The following is a 17,127-nucleotide window of genomic DNA, read 5'->3' on the forward strand; positions in this document are numbered from 1 at the left end:
CTTTCTAGCACCCCAAAAGCAGGGTACCTACAAAGGACTGAATTGCCCCAGGGCAAGCTGTGAACTACCCTGGCATCAAACTGGGCCAGGCCATTCATTCATTCATTCATTCATCATCCTGTTATTCGTCGATTGCCTCGAACAGGCCCCAGTAACGTCTCTTTCATCCTAGCCCTGAGATTATATTCAAGGCTCTTTAGGAGAATGAGACCCATCATTGTTACTGGTATTTAGCATATTTGGTACTCCACGGGGAGTTTGCCAGACTCTGCCCTGTGGGCAGGCTACATTCGATAGCCTGCAAGTTTGTCCAAAGTAGGAATGAGATAATAAGATGTCATAAAAAGATGTCCTGATAAGATGTTGTGTGTGTGTGTGTGGGGGGGGGGGGCACGAATGTGGCCGCGCGGTTCCTGGAGCTGGATTTTATAGTCTCTGAGTCTTGGCCGTTGATGGGATTACACGGCGCCAGGGGGCCAGGTGGTGGGTGTGACCTCCGCCTACTGGAATTTGGAGGATCTGGGTGGAGGATGCTCGACTCCAATCCGAGTAGGCTTGGAGATCTCGGCCCCGGAACCCGCATGGATTTGTCCCTCTGCCAGTACCTTCATGTGTGCGGAGAGTGGTCTCGGCATGGTGGTGGCTGGTCCTGGAGGTCTTCAGCTGCTGGAGCCCTGGTCGGGGTGGGGAGGAAAGCTCAACCCGCTCCCCTCCAAGGGGCCCCGGCGAGGAACAGCCAGGTGGTGGGGGAAAGGGGGGGCGGGCAGGCCAAAGCACCATAATACTTAACTATAAGTTAAGAGCATGGTCATGGACAAATTTTGTCATGATCCAAAAAGTAAAAACTGGAGTAGGACACTGCTTGTGCTAGGGAAGATTAATCTGGCCTGAGCACTGTAGTCTGGGATCTATAGCGAGATGTCCCTGGGAGACCCACCCTATAAGCTTAATGTATCTCTTACTGTGTCCATACAAAATAACTAATATTAAGAAGTAGAATTAAAATGAATGTTTAAATGGCTATTGGAAAGGAGAAAAACTCATAGGTGGTAATTTGCCCTTGAGCCAGATATCTTGGCTGCAGACATTCAGGAAGGACTTTGATATGCTGATTGCACTGCTGACCTAGGTGTGGTTGCTACCCCAAGAATTCAAATGCGAATGTGGAGATGGTGTGAGAGACTAGGGAGACCCAGAAGGTGAGTCAGAGTATGGAGAAACAAACAAGGGTGATGGGAGAAGACAGGAATGGGGAACTTCATGAGACTGGAACAGGCATGTGTAGAGAATGGAAAAAATGGCAACTGATCACCAACCAGCCTGCCCTTGTTTCCTCCTTCATCCGCCCATGGCATCGGCTATCTCAGGTGGGGAAGCAGCCTGAGACCACCAAACACAGGTGGCAAGAGAGAGCCGTGAGCCTCCTGTTCGTTTTATGAATACACAAGGTCCCACTCTGAACCAACTACTTTTGAAGCCCTGCAAGTGGATCTTCACATAGGTATTTTTTTAATCACTTAATCACTTAATCACTTAACTTCCCGTTAGTCGTCGATTTGCTCGAGCAGGCGCCAGTAACGTCTCCATTTGTCCCTGTCGCGTGCTAGTGTAGCCCAATGGCATCTGTTCGCTCCGGGAACATGAAGGGCCTCAAACCGATCGTTCATGATCTTCACGAAGAAGTCTGACCATCTGGTAGGTGGGCGGCCACGCGGTCTTTTGACATTCCGTGGAATCCAGTTGGTAACAGCTCTAGTCCAGCGGTCATCTTTAAATCTCATTACGTGACCAGCCCATCTGATTTTTGACACCTTGGCAAATGAGACAGCGTCCCTGATTCTTGATCGTCGACGGATGTCAGAACTCCGGATTCTTTCTCTCATTTGAGTGAAACGTGATATTCCAAGCATAGCTCTTTCTATTCTTATTTGGGAGACCTGAATAGCGTTCTCATCTTGTTTGCGTAGGGCCCAGGTCTCTGAGGCATATGTTAATGCAGGAAGAACAGTGGAATCAAACAGATGTGCCTGGAGCCGGAGGTTCTTCGCCCTCTTAGCTATTTCTTCGACGTTCTTGAAGGCGTTCCAAGCCGCTCTCTTCCTCCTGCGCAGCTCGGGTGCCAGGTCATTTGTCATGTTGACCTCTCGACCTAGGTACACATAGCTGTTGCATTCGGAGATGGTCGTTCCATTGAGAGCGAATGGGGCGTCAGGAACGAGGCTGTTTCTCATAAACATTGTCTTTGTAAGATTCAGCTATAGTCCTACCTTTCCACACTCATGGTCAAAGTCGGCCAGCATTTGTGCCGCTTGGCTGATGTTTGGTGTTATTAAAACAATGTCATCAGCAAAGCGGAGGTGGTGTAGTTGCCGACCATCTATCTTCACTCCCATTCCTTCCCATTCCAGTCGTCGCATGATGTTCTCGAGGGTGGCACTGAAGAGTTTCGGTGAAATGGTATCACCCTGCCACACCCCTCTCTTGACATCAGCAATCACTTCTTTGTAGAATGGTGAGATCCTGGTAGTGAATCCGCAATACAGCTCACGGAGGATCCTGATGTATTGGGCTTGAATGCCCTGATTGGCTAGGGCTTCAATGACCGCTTCCATCTCAACAGAATCAAAGGCCTTCTTTAAATCAATGAACGTTAAACAGAGCAGCATCTTGAACTCCCGAGAAACCTCAATGAGCTTGGTTATTGTGTGGATATGGTCGATGGTGCTGAATCCTTTGCGGAACCCGGCTTGCTCGCATGGTTGTCCTTCATCTAGTGTTCTGCCAATCCTATTTAGGATGACTCGAGTGAACAACTTGTAGATGACAGACAATAGGCAGATCGGGCGATAGTTGCCAATGTCATGGATGTCTCCCTTCTTGAACAGTAGTACAGTCCCGCTGGTTTTCCATTGGGACAGAACCTTGCATTCAGACAGATAGTGAATGAAGAGCCGAGCCAGTGTATTGATGAGTACTGACGGTAGGTTCTTCAGGTGTTCAGGTCTGACCTTGTCTGGGCCGGGTGCTATTTGTTTCTTTACCGACAAAATGGCGTGTCGGATTTCGGAAGGGAGAACGTTGGGAACAACATATCCATCCTGTGGAATTTGGTATGTTGGCAAGTGGACATGGCTATCGAAGAGATTTGAGTAGAAGTCATGGATAATCTTCTCCATTGCCGTTCTGGAGGATGTGATGAATCCATCAGGACGTCGGAGGGCAGTCATCTTGGTCTTGTAGTTGGCGAAGGACAGGCGGGTGTTACGAATACTTTTCCTGACTTCTGCCGCATCTACCAGTACTTCTGCTCTTCTCTCTTTGAGGTCTTCCTTGATCGCATCTCTGCACTGCTTTGCGAGCTCGGACGTTAGCTTGCGGTTGCCTGAGGCATGCGCCAAACCACGCTGGCGAATTAGCTCAAGAGTTTTCGAAGATAGACGATTTTTTGTGGCTATCTCTCTCTTGGCGTTCCTCGCACATTCATGGAGGTGCTGAACCAGTCGATCATATTCCTCGTCAATGTTGTCAACAATGGCATCTTCCCATGTTGCCGCAATAGTACCAAAGAGTTCCCAGTTGGTGGTCATTCTGGGAGTTCTCTTTTTGAACTTTGCAGCCCTTTCTCCCCGCTCTGTGAAGTAGAATTTTGCACGAAGGAGACGGTGGTCCGATCCCGTTCGAAATTTTGGGACAACAGCGACATCAGTCAGGCAAAACCGTCGATTGAATATGATGTGGTCTATTTCGTTGTGGAATCGTCCACCGGGAGACTCCCATGTCCATCGTTTAGATTCTGCCTTCTGGAACTGTGAGTTACCATGAATGGTCTTGGTCGACATGATGAACTCAGACAGTCTCTCACCCTGTTCATTCCATTCTAGGCCATGGGTCCCGATGTGAAGTTCTTCAGCTGATCTTCTCGGTCCTATCTTGGCATTAAAATCATCCACAATGATCTTGTAGAAGGTGTGATCTTCTTTATAGAACTTCTCTAGCTCCATGTAGAACTTCTCGATTTCTCTTTCATCATAATGAGATGTTGGTGCGTAGACAATGAAGATAGAAACTGCAGGCAGTGAGCCACATCTATTCAAATGTAAACGTCCAATTCAGGTTGTTAGGCATTCGAATGAATCAATGCTCTTGGCCAAGTTTGTGTTGACAAGGACACCGAAGCCTCCAACACCTCTTTTATCGCATGTTCCGAGGAACAATTCATCTCCAGTGTCGAAAACGGCATGGTGAGATTCGTGCCTTCTTGTCTCCGTCAGACCAATGATGTCGTACTTGATCATTCGTGCTTGTACCATCAGGTCCATCTGATGCTAGCGTACGTGCATTGAAAGTACAGACGATCATTTTTGTCTTCCTTCGTTGTGGCAGCCTAGGTCGGCCTTGAGATTTTGTCGGCCTCTCCTTTCTCATCCTTCTCAGTGCTGCCATGTTGGTGAAGCCTTCAGGGTCAGGTGAATGAGACCAGTTGTAGTTACTGGTTTTGGCATATGCAATACACAACTCTCTGAGACCTTGGACTCCAGACTCGGCGGACCCAGGGACAGAGCTTCTCTGCTTGCTCCCACTAACCACAGGTGACAAAGGGATTCTAATCAGGAGCCCCACCCTACCCTGCCCTGTCTGCTTCCATCAACCACCCAGGGATTGAATTGCGCACAGGAGACCCACCCTACCCAGATAAATACCCCACTGGCAGACTTCCACTATCGACACTACTCCCACTACCCAGCCGTCACCACACTCCAGGATGCTTTCTGGACCCGTGCGGCCGCTTTGCGGCCGCGCGACACATCATAAGACACTAAATACCCATCTTCCCGAATTGTCGTACCGTATTTGATAGGGTTCAAATATGGTAACACCTACAAGGGTGATTAGAGGTCGCCCCAAAAGCCTCTATCCCTCTCGGAAAGACTGGCAAGCTACCGAGAGTATTCCGCCCGCACGGAAGAGCCTGGCAAGCTATCCGTTGTGTATTCGATATTCGATATTTTTTTTAATTTTTTTAAAAAAATTTAATTTTTATTAGTGAAACACCATGAGGTACAGTTGTAGACACAAATTTTTGTGCTTGGGTCTCAGTTATACAATGATCAAGTACCCATTCCTCCATCAGTGCCCATTTTCCACCACCATGGGTCCCAGTATCCCTCCACCGCCCATCCCCCATCCCACCCTGCCACATAGGTATTTTTTAAAAAAGACTCCCCAGATGGTTGAAATTGTATGGAATAATGAAATGAAACCATCTAAGAAATTCATAATTTTAGTCTGTTTCCTAAGTAACATTTTTTTCTATCCAGTACTTAAAATTGCCAAGGAATCAAATTATTATATTTTAGGAATATCAGATAAATAAATAGAACAGAAGCAGACAAAACTTAAATGTGTTCTTGTCAAAGTCAGATGATGCACAGTATGCAGTGTGAGCAAAGGTTTTATAAAGTTCTGAATGAAACCCAAGGTAGAAGTGCTGAGTCATGGGAAGAGGACCTGGTAGACCAGCTGACCTGTGGTTTATCACAGGCATGTTGCAAAGTAGAACTCCATTTCTGCAAAAATATTCCAACTGGGTTGTCTTAATACTTAAAAAGCAATACTATACCACCGAAAAGCATATCAGTTCAGCACTGAGGGAGTCAGCACTGGGAAAAATTTATTTCCTTTTTAAATACATTATTCAAATGTTAGAATACTGGATTTTATCTATTCAGAATCCTAGAGAATGAGAATCAAAATGGCCGTTCGTGGAGAGAGATACAGTGGTCAAGGAGCTTATCTTGCATACAGCTGACCCTGGTTTTATCCCTGGCAGCACATACAGTTCTCCAAGCACTGCTAGGAGTGATCCTTATGCACAGAGCCAGGAATAATCCCTGAGCACTGCTGAATGTCGTCCCAACACAAGACAAAAAACTACAATGACAGCTCAGGCAGGCCTTAGGAGATATTTGTTTTGCTTTGTCAGTACTCCTGAGGGCACAAATTGATCAGCAGTGCTCCTGAGTTGCTGAACATGCATATAAGCACCCTTCACGGACAGAAGGTACAAGGATTTTCCAACAGCAACTACTTTTGCCATATCCCAAGAGCTCTCAGTAGGACCCAAGAACTGGCCTCAGGAACCAGGTGGACTCTCCTGGTTCCTCACAGGTTTGAAGAGGTCTCCTCAACATGATGTAGAATTGCAAAAAATATCCCAATCAAGTTGTCTTGGGGCTGGAGCAATAGCACAGTGGGTAGGACATTTGCCTTGCACACAGCTGACCCAGGTTCAATTCCCAGCATCCCATATGGTCCCCCGAGAACCTCCAGGAGTGATTCCTGAGTGCATGAACCAGGAGTAACTCTTGTGCATCGCTGGGTGTGACCCAAAAAAGCAAAAAAAAAAAAAAAAAGTTGTCTTTCAGTTTGTGCCCAAACCATGTGATTCTACTCGGCTCACAAGAAGGGTATCTTAGTTGTGACAGTGCTTTAAAAAAAAGAAAATTCCATCCTTCTCTCTTCATTGTTGTTGATGATAGTGTTGTGATGACGAGGGGTTGGCACAGTCTGGCTTGCTATCATGCTCACTTAAGCTAGGGTATTCTCTGGGGGTTGCATGCTTGGCTGTGATGCTCACTAAGAATTATACTCATTTAGTTTGTGCTCACCAGGAGCTGTGGGAAACCAATCCCTTAATACTGTCTCCAAGATTGGAAAGTCCCCTGGGGAAAACATGTTTAGTCTAGGTAATGAGGCTGCAAATGTGCGCTCAGGCAGGAATAGAGTAAAACAAGTTTAGTTTAGACAATAAAGACTGTAAATGTATGCCCAGGTGGGGTAGGAGATTCCTCTGAATCCAAGGCTATACCTTAAAGGTGCCTGTTCATTGCGTACACCCTATGGCAGCGACTAAAAATATCGCAGCCTTTGCTCTTAGTATATCTGCTGTTTTTAATGTACATGTGAACAATGGCTCACATGTCTGGAGTTAGGAAGCCAGGCTGGGGGAGCAGAAATTGTGTTCAATACATAGCAAATTTAGGGGCAGGAGCGATAGTATAGCAGATAGCACAACTGCCCTGTGTGCGGCCGACTGGGGTTAGAACCCCAGCATCCCACATTGGTCCCCAGAACACCCCCAAGGGTGATTCCCAAGTGCAGAGTCTTGAGTAATCCCTGAGCTTTACTGGGTGTGGCCCCTAAACCAACCAACCAAACAAACAAACAAAAAGACCAGCTTATCCCCTTGCTCAGAGCTGTTACGAGTTTACCAACTGGACTAGCCACAGCATCTGTCTGTCTCTCTGTGCGACTGACCCTACTGGCCAGGGACCACAAGTGTAGCTCTGACACGCCCTGTTGTGGTAACTCAGTGCACAGGATTGCATGCTTAGCTGCGACACACTATGTAGAGTTTATAGTGCTCGCTGTGGTACTCCTATAGCATTCCCCAAGGGTCAGATTCCTGGCCACGACGCCGGGACATCTTTTTTATTGAGGTACCTGCTGGAAATCATTTCTTTTTTTCCTAGTGCTTATGCACACCTCTCTGTATTTAAACACTGTGGGTAGCGAGTCATACAGAAACAGGAAGATCAGACAGCATAGCAGCAAGGACCACCCTCGAACCTGTGAGGAAGCAGGGATTTGAACCTGTGACCACTAGAACCCTAGGCAGGTGCCCTAAGTGCTATTTGTCTGGGCGCAGAATGCAAAATATTTTATATTCCAAATGACAGGGGTGAAATTCTGCCTCCACACATCTAAACACACGATCATTTCTTTCACAGATGAAAGCCTGAGTGTTTCTATTTGGAGAGTGTGGTGAGAGCAAACATATTCCTGTGTATCTGTTGCATGCCAGGCTCTCTGGGGTCATTCATCCAACGGTCACTATTCGAAGTTTGATCATTAGCATTATTATTCGTGTCAGCATTTTCACTTTACACAGGCAGCTGCGTTTCAAAGGGTATCAGTCTCTTAAGCTGGTGGCAAAATGGCTTCTCTGGGATGCTCCGTCTCTCTGGTAACAGAGTCATGAACCAAGTTTGCAGGAAATTAGGAGAGACCCAAAGCTTGTTCCAGGCCAAGTTGGAAGAGGAAGTAGGGTTCACAGTGCCCAGACTCCAGCAAACCAGAGAGGTGATCATGTACTAAGTTGTAACCAGGAAGTACCACTTATTGAGACACAGTAGCAGTAAGCAGGCTTCTGGGAGGGGGAATGTGGAATTCCAAAGAGCCCAAGAGGTGATATTCTCAAATCTAGTCCCCTGGGACAACAATTGATCTACCTAACCACAGGCCAGCTTGGGGCTCTCTGGACCTATTCAGCCAGAAATTCTCAGCAGTTGAGAATTAATGACCTTGTCTACAGACAGTGTATGTTAAAAATGCTTTTCAACTAAATATAGGTACTCTAAATCACTATCTTATTTTTAAGCTTGAAAACAAAATGGTCTAAATCACTGTCTAATAGAGTGGAGAGAGTGTTGAGAATTCCACTCTTGGGAGAAGAAAGATGCTGTGTGATGAGAGCCTGACCAAATTAACTATGAGATAAAACGCTTCGTGCACACTGAAAACAGCGAAGAGGGGCTGGTGGCTGGGGGCACTCAGGATGCAAGTTGGCTCTGGTTCTCAGGGAGTGAAGGACATGAGCCTTTGGGAGGTCACGGGTCAGGGTGCAGGGGACGGGGGTGGCTGGAGTGAGGAGTGGGGGGTTGGTTGTCTGGGCAGGTAATAAGAAATTGAAGTCCGAAGGGTAGGTAATTTTTAGTGATAATTATTAAACTGAATTTGGAGATATGAATTTGGAATTGAAAGAGCTATGCTTGGAATATCACGTTTCACTCAAATGAGAGAAAGAATCTGGAGTTCTGATCTCCATTGATGATCAAGAATCAGGGACGCTGTCTTGTTTGCCAAGGCATCAAAAATCAGATGGACTGGTCACGTAATGAAATTTAGAGACGACCGCTGGACTAGTGCCATTACCAACTGGATTCCACGGGATGTCAAAAGACTGCATGGCTGCCCACCTACCAGATGGTCAGACTTCTTCATCAATACCATGAACGATTGGTTTGAGGATTTTAGTGTTCCTAGAATGAACAGACGCCATTGGGCTACACTAGCACATGACAGGGACAAATGGAGACGGTACTGGGACCCGCTCGAGCAAATCGATGATTAATGGGAAGTCAAGTGATCAAGTGTCAAGTGAATTTGGAGACCAATAGAGTAATTATTAGAGATCATAGATTTATACATATCAACCTTTGGCTCGCCTACTCGGATCGGGGCCAAGTATCCTCCACCCAGATCCTCCGAATTCCAGTAGGCGGGGGGTCACACCCACCAACTGGCCCCCTGACGCCGTGTAATCCCATCAATGGCCAAGACTCAGAGACCATAAAAACCAGCTCCTCAAACTGCGTGGCAGCATTCGCCGCCGTGCGACATCTTATTATGACATCTTATTATCTCATTCCTACTTTGGACAAACTGGCAGGCTACCGAATGGAAACTTCCCACATGGCAGAGTCTGGCAAACTCCCTGTGGCGTACCCAATATGCCAAATACCAGTAACAATGATGGGTCTCATTCTCCTAAAGAGCCTTGAATATAGCACTTTCTTAAAAATCTCAGGGCTAGGATGAAGGAGACGTTACTGGGGCCTGCTCGAGGCAATCGAGAATAACAGGATGGTCGTGATTCGTGATTCGTGAACCTTTGGCTCGGGGGGATGGTTTGCATCCTAAAACACTCTCAGTAAAAGGCCAGCATTGGGAACAAGGATGGGTCTGAGGGTTGTGAGGCTCAACCTTGGGGAAGGGCAGGTCAGACCAAGTGCTGAGGAGGAGCATGAGGAAATATAGCCACGCCTCCCCACAAACTGTTATGGAATTCTACTGCATCCATGTTATAGTGCGACTCAGAGAATCTCAGGTCCAGGTTTGAGGCAGAACCCAAAAGCTTCTGCCTTGCAAATATGAGGTTGAGAGCCAGCATCCCAGAGCACCTCACGTGTTTATCTCTGTCTTGGCCTTGCTATCTGGGAGCCCCATGTGCCACTATGGAGTGTGTCATATGTGTGCACACGGCAACCAGGAGGGCAATCCCTGGTGAGCAGGTGTAGAAACATGATAGCAGTCCCCGCTCCTGACATGACCTCTACAACCAGAACTGAGAGAGCCAGTCCCAGAGAGTAGCACGGTCCAGTGTGCCAGCCCTATACCAGAAGGTATGGAACCCTGAGAGTGCATGATGTGTGGGTGTACCACACTGTAATAAGGAATTGAGTCCACTGAAGTCCATTCAGAAATGTCTAAGCTCCATAACCAAGTGTGGATGCAGTCCCAGTCATCACAACACAAACGGGAGGGGAGGGGACTGAAGAAATGCTACAGTGGGCAGAGTCGCTGCCTTGGACACGGACAGCCTGGGTTCAAGCCCCTGCAACCCTGAGCCCCAAGAGGAGTGAGCCCCAAGCAAAGGCAAGCCCTGAGCTCAGCTGGATGTGGTTCCAGAACCAAAACCAATACAGAAACAAAGGGGGAGGGGAGCAGGTAAAAAAAAAAAACAGACAAATAGTGACAAGTTCGGTTATTATTACCTTCAAGTCCTCAAATATATTTTAAGCCTTTGAACTAAAACAATGATATAGAACAAAGAAATCAATAGGTTCCATCTCAATAGAGGTTTCAATGAGTGATGATGAGAGTTACAAGTGTCTGATGACCTGTTAAGTTCCCTGGTATCATTACACAGTTTCACCTTTATCCCATAAGAACCTAAGGTTGTGGATGTTCCCCTTTTCAATAGTCTCATTTGCACCTATAGTACCATAGACATTGTTTTATATGGTAGGAAAATCAAGGTAAAATAAGGACTTTCCAGGTGCCCCAGTCCTGCCTAGAATCAGTATCTGTTAAAAAACTGAATGGAGTAATACCTGATGTTAAGACACAGACTAATAAATTTGAGCTATATATTTATGTATGTCTACATACACACATATATCAGTTCAACAATTTATAGGGAAATAGGGACATAGAAGCAGAAAACAATCCAAAAGTTGAAAAAAAAAAGGAAAAACCTCACAAAATTGACTTCAGTGTATATCTGGTGTGAAGTTCATAGTAGGAATGCAACTCATGATGTGGGCCTGACTCAGATTTTCCAAATGAATACGAGATGAGTGAAATGCCACTGAGTACTAGAAGAATGAGAAATATTTGAATTATCCAAGAAAAAAAATCAAAATCATTATCAAAATCATTACAAATAGAAGTACTAACCCAAACCCTAGTCTCCAACCAATAATCTATTACCCTCATCTTAATCTTTGAGTTCCTAAACCTTTCCCTATGCCTAATCCTTTCCCCAACACCAAATCCTAATTTTAATCCCAGTTCCCTAATCTTATGACTATCCCTAAACCTGATCCTTAACCCTTTCCCCAACTTCTAATCCTGATCCAAACCCCAACCCTAATCTTAACTTCTAACTTCAATCCGAGTCTTTCAACCCTGACCCCTAGCCCTATTCAACCCCATAACTCTATGTCTATCCTTATCCCTTAACCCTTTCTCTAGCCCTTATCCTATCTTTATCCCTAAACCTAACCTTGATCCTGACCCTACGAAAGAGTGCCATATCCTGATCCCCACTTTACTGTGCTTTTCCCTCAGATTCCAGTTGGGTATCTTCAGATTAACCAGGAACACCACTGTCCTTTAGTAAGGACGGGGAAAAAAACAAGTCTCTGAGGATGGATCTAAACTTTTGCCAGCAAAGGAATGAACTATTCTTAAGCCAGACAGCAATCATAAGTAACACATCCCACTTGCAAATAGTCACAAAGACGGTTTCCCATGGAAACCTGGGCATGGGGGAAATCCTCTCCAAACTTCCAGAAAGACATTCCTAGCAGATCCTCAACCACAACCTTGAAACACCCCCCCACACACCCCTCCGCTCCCTACTCCATCCCAAATGCCTCTGTCCAAATGTCAGGGCCAAGGTAAACATGGCCAAGCAAGATGCTGGTGACAGGGATGCCAGGGCCTCCACACACAAGCAGAAGCTCTTCCATGACACAGGCCTGTTTGCAAGGGCCGGGGAAAGCCTCTTCTCTAGACTGTTTCTATCAGAGATTTCCGGAGGCAGAGTCACTTTGCAATTTGTCTGCTGAGAGGGCAAGAGTGGCTCTGGCCTAGAGCTATGGACAGGTCGGCCTTGAGAGGATCCCTTCCTCCACGCCAGTTGAGAGAACATGACCGACCAGGAGGGCCACTGGCTTTTCTGGGCCTCTCGGGGCTGAGGACGTCACAGGCTGAGGGTGCCTAAAGGTGCTGCCTCTCAGGGACTCTTCCTCAGGAGCCACGGGAGACTCAAGGAGGTGCCGGGCTGTTCCCAAGCATGGCTCCTTTTCGTGTGAGAAGAGGATTTTTGCTTCCCACAGGTTGAGAATTGGCTTCTGTTTGGTGCTTTTCTCTGGAGTCAGCACAGGCCGGCCTTGACAGAAAAGGCCAGCTGCCGCCTTGCTATCTCCCAGCAAAGACAACTGAAAACTCTGACAGGGAGCAGGGCCTCCCCTTTCCAAAACAGCCTTCTGACCTTCAAGCCCAAGGAAGCTGACTGAGGATGGTGCAAAGGAGGTGCAAAGTCCCACACGGGGAAGAATGTTTGAGTGGGTGAGGGGATGGACACCCCCTTCACCCCCCCACCCCCTCCACACACAAGCCCCAACCTCAGGCAGAAACACTGTTTTCTGGCGCCAATCCCAATCCCAATAACAGACTTTCTGGTCAGGGCTGAAGTTTTTACCCCTCTGTGGCTTAAAAAAGAAACACACACAAACATACACACACACACACAAACACACACATCTGGGTCTGAAGTTTTTTCCCCTCCATGGTTTAAAAAAGAAACACACACACACACACACACACACACACGGGTCTGAAGTTTTTTCCCCTCTGTGGTTTCAAAAAGAAACACACGGGGTTGGAGCGATAGCACAGCGGGCAGGTTGTTTGCCTTGCACGCGGCCAACCCGGGTTCGATTCCCAGCATCCCATATGGTCCCCTGAGCACCGCCAAGAGTAATTCCTGAGTGCAGAGCCAGGAGTAACCCCTGTGCATCGCTGGGTGTGATCCAAAAAGCAAAACACACACATACACACACACACACACAGACACACACCTGGGTCTGTGCATCCGCTCTTTGGATGGCCAATTTTTAGAATAACTGTTTTTCTTTCTTTTTTTTTTCTTTGAAAACAGCCTGCTGGAAAAGGGACAGGATGATTAACCCTGGCAAAGGGCATGTGGATCTTGAAGGAAGTCATTTGCCTTCCCAAGAGCAGGGCAGCTCCGTGTGTGGAGTTGCCAACTGCTTGTCTCACTTCCTGTCTGGGGTATTGTTTCCAGGGGGAAGTGCCAACTGGACAGGCAGCGCTTTCCCCAAAGTGAAGAGTGCCCACATGAAAGCTGCCAGGTGTGCCAGCCACCGCGGAAGATGGAGCAGGTTGGGGCCCTGGCAGCGCTGAGCCGAGTGGCACTGCTCCCAGAGCCTCTCCCAATAAAGAGCCATTGTGGGAGCTGGACCCTCCCGTGTGCCCCACAAAGGGCTCCAATGAAAAGCACAATGCGGGAGTGCAAACAGAGACTTGAATGGAAGGGTAATCACTTCCTCCATCTCCATCCCATTATGGTCACCAAACTTCATCCCCGTGCTGCTGGCCGGCGGGAGGGGTAGAATGGTACAGATTTCCATTCATCAGCCTGATAAGGGAGAGTGATTGCTGGGATAACCGTCATGCGACCTAGGTGATGAATCTAGGCGGGGATGGGAAGGTGGGAAGTAGTTGTCCTGCACTGGGCAAAGGGAGGAAGGGAGGGAGGGGGATCACTGCATTCCTACCTGGAGAGCATTAGAAACTGTACTGCAACTCCAGGGAAGTCTGAGATTTACTCAGGCCTAGGGATTCTGAGCATCTCTGCATCGACGGTGGGATTAAGGTATGGGGCAGAAAGTCGGTGGGGATTGGGGAAGAAGGTGTCGCTGGTGAGGGTGGGTGCCGTGGGGGTGACACCTAGCTGTTGAATTTGGAGTCCCACAGACTGTTGCTCTAGGGTTGGGGCCTGAGAGGGTTCCGGCGCCAGACTGACTGAGGAGTAGTTTCCATCTGGCTGACCTGGAGTGACTCTTTATACAACAGCCAATCTCACTCAAAATTAAAAAAAAAAACTCTAAAAACCAAACAGATGCTGCTTTTGGCCATGTTTTCTTAAATGAATAAATAGGAAGGAACGGTAGAATTTGACATCATACACCACGTAGGTTAAATAGCTAAACCAATTTACTGCATTCCATGCAGCACAGTTTTAGATCCAAGTTTTTTTCTGTCTGTGAGTCAATCAATTTTTAAGCTGATTAGTTTTAACCAGATTAATGCAGCTTTTTTCCTCATCCCTTATTATCTGGAGCTGGAAATGTTATAATGTTTCTTCTTTTCTCTTTCTTTCTTTCTTTCTTTCTTTCTTTCTTTCTTTCTTTCTTTCTTTCCTTTCTTTCTTTCTTTCTTTCTTTCTTTCCTTTCTTTCTTTCTCTCTTTTTCTTTGTTTTTCCTTTCCTCCTTACCTCCCATCCTCCTTATTCCCCATCCCCCCTCCCTCCCTTCCACCCTCCCTTATGCCTGCCTGCCTTCTTCCTTCCTTCCTTCCTTCCTTCCTTCCTTCCTTCCTTCCTTCCTTCCTCCCTCCCTCCCTCCTTCTCTGCCTTTCTTCCTTCCCTCCTCCCTCCCTCTCTCCCTATCTCCTTCCTTCATTCCTTCCTCCCTCCCTTTCTCCCTCCCTTCATCCTTCCTTCTTTCCTCCCTTCCTCCCTCTCTTTCTCCCTACCTATCTCCTTCCTTAATTCTTTTCTTCCTCCCTTACTCCCTCCCTCTCTCCCATCCTCCCTTCTTTCCTTCCTCCTCTACATCCTTCCCTCTCTCTCTCCCTTCCTCCCTCCCTCTTTCCCTTTCTTCCTTCTTCCTTTCCTTCCTTCTGTGATTTACAATACTGTTGATAAAAATAACTTCAGGCTGATTTTGTTCCCACACCATACCCACCAACACAGTGTCATTGTCCCTCCACCAAAGTCCCAAGCTCCCTCTCACTCACTTCCACCTCATACTCTTAGTCAACTCAGTTTTTCAGGCTGCCTCTTAGGCTCGCTTTGCTATTAGTCATTTGTTACTCCCTCACTCTGATTCTTTATAATCTCCATGGCAGGGTCATTAAAAGCCATTCAAGTCACTGTCCTGTTTTTGTTTTCCTTCATCATATTTGATTGTGGTGTTTTAAATGACTGTGCTTCCACAAGTAGCTTACAATTACAAAAAGCCATTTAAAATATGCCAGTGTTTCAAGGTATGGTTACACCTTTGTAGCAGGATGCTTGTAATTGATGGGAAGTATAAGTAAATACGTCTTCTGTGATGCCTGTAGTCAATTATTCCTGTGATCAACTCACCAGAATTGAGCAAGATGATGGATTTGAGGCACACGAACTCCTCTCCCTGTAGATTCATCATACGGAAACGAGATGATGTAGCCAGCAACATGTCAAAGATCTCCACCATGCCCTCCACACATTTTCCTTGGTTCCTAGGAAAGAAGAGGGAAAATAGCAAAGTGTTGAAGAGCAGAAATATTATATTCCTAAAACTCAACTATCAACAACTTTGTAAAACACAGTTCTTTAATAATTGAATTAAAAATATAAATTATCACAGGTAAAGGGATAGGTGTTGAAATACTATATGCCAGAAATCCAATCATAAAAGTCTTTGTAATTTCATGATGACTAAATTAAAAATAAACATATGTAAATTATTAAAGATGGAAAAAAGAATAAAAATTACAAATTCCAAGTCAAAAAAATAAAAATGAAGAGCAGAAAAGGTTCCAAAACTCACAATACAGCTCATATCTATAAAAACTGACTGGCTCGAAATCTATAATGAAAGATTAAAGCAAGCAAGCAAGCACTGTTCTTCCGTTGTTCATCAATTTGCTCAAGCGGGCCCAGTAACGTCTCCATTGTGAAACTTGTTGTTACTGTGTTTGGCATATTAAATACATCGTGGGTTTCTCTTCAGATTGTATAAAAGATAAAAACAAAAGAAAAATAACCACAGCTCATTCTGGAGCTTGGACACTCATATCTAGAGGGCAAGACAAAGTAAGATTATTCCCATTAATAGGACAAGAATTTGAAATTCTTATGAAATATATTGTTTAATCTCAACTCTGTCACATCAAATATAGAGTTCTTTAACTTACAGATAACCAAAAAAGATTGAGTACATAATTTAATTAAATATTTACTATTATCTTCCTATCTTGTATTCCAGATATTGTGGTAGTTCTGGAAAGAAAAAGAGAGCCTCTACTGTAAATATGTTTAGGACAGTGGTTACTATAGGGAATCAAATTAGTTTTCTTTGTTACTATTCTAACAAAGTGATGTTGAGTTAAAAATTATTCAAACATATTCTGTACAAAAGAAACCATAAACAGGGACTGGATCTAGATAGAAAACTTTGATACTGCTGAGAATGACAAACAAGGACTTGCCTAATTAGTGGCATATGAGTTGAGTTATTCATCAATCTCACACTTTTTATTAGAAGTTCTTTGCATTTAATAGCAACCATCACCTTGTTTTACATGCTTTCAATGATATTTCAATTGCTTTATCATATTTTATTCTATTTTTCCACATCTTCTGCAAAATATTTGATTATTACATAATTTTTTTTTCATTTAGAGATTTAGAATAGTGGATATTTTGTTTTTGGTTCTTAGACCACACCTGCTGGTGCTCAGGGCTTATGTCTCTCTCTGTGCTCAGGAATCACTCCTGATGGGGCTCAGGGGACCATATAGGGAGACAGGAATTGAAGCCAGGACATAAGTTTATCTGCCCAGCACATAAGTCAAGTACCCTACCCATTTTGCTATCTCTCCGGTCCCTAGAATAGAGGACCTTGTGAGTAAAGATCATTTCTCCTTCCAGTAATAGTAAAAGATACTTTGTGTTTCCTTCTAGATAGTTCAATGTGTTTGTG

At 45.6% G+C, this 17,127-nt stretch overlaps 1 protein-coding gene across 1 annotated transcript in view; it reads right to left on the reverse strand.

The window, feature by feature from the left end:
• The window catches only part of ESR1 (estrogen receptor 1), a 297,894-nt gene that overhangs the window by 25,040 nt on the left and 255,727 nt on the right, over positions 1 to 17,127 (reverse strand). The window contains exon 6 of the mRNA XM_056126157.1: positions 15,528 to 15,661. Within this exon, the coding sequence (XP_055982132.1) occupies positions 15,528 to 15,661 (134 nt within the window). The remainder of the gene's footprint in view (positions 1 to 15,527; positions 15,662 to 17,127) is intronic.

This window comes from Sorex fumeus, unplaced genomic scaffold, assembly GCF_029834395.1.
Source record: "Sorex fumeus unplaced genomic scaffold, SorFum_2.1 ptg000061l, whole genome shotgun sequence".
NCBI lineage: Eukaryota > Metazoa > Chordata > Mammalia > Eulipotyphla > Soricidae > Sorex > Sorex fumeus.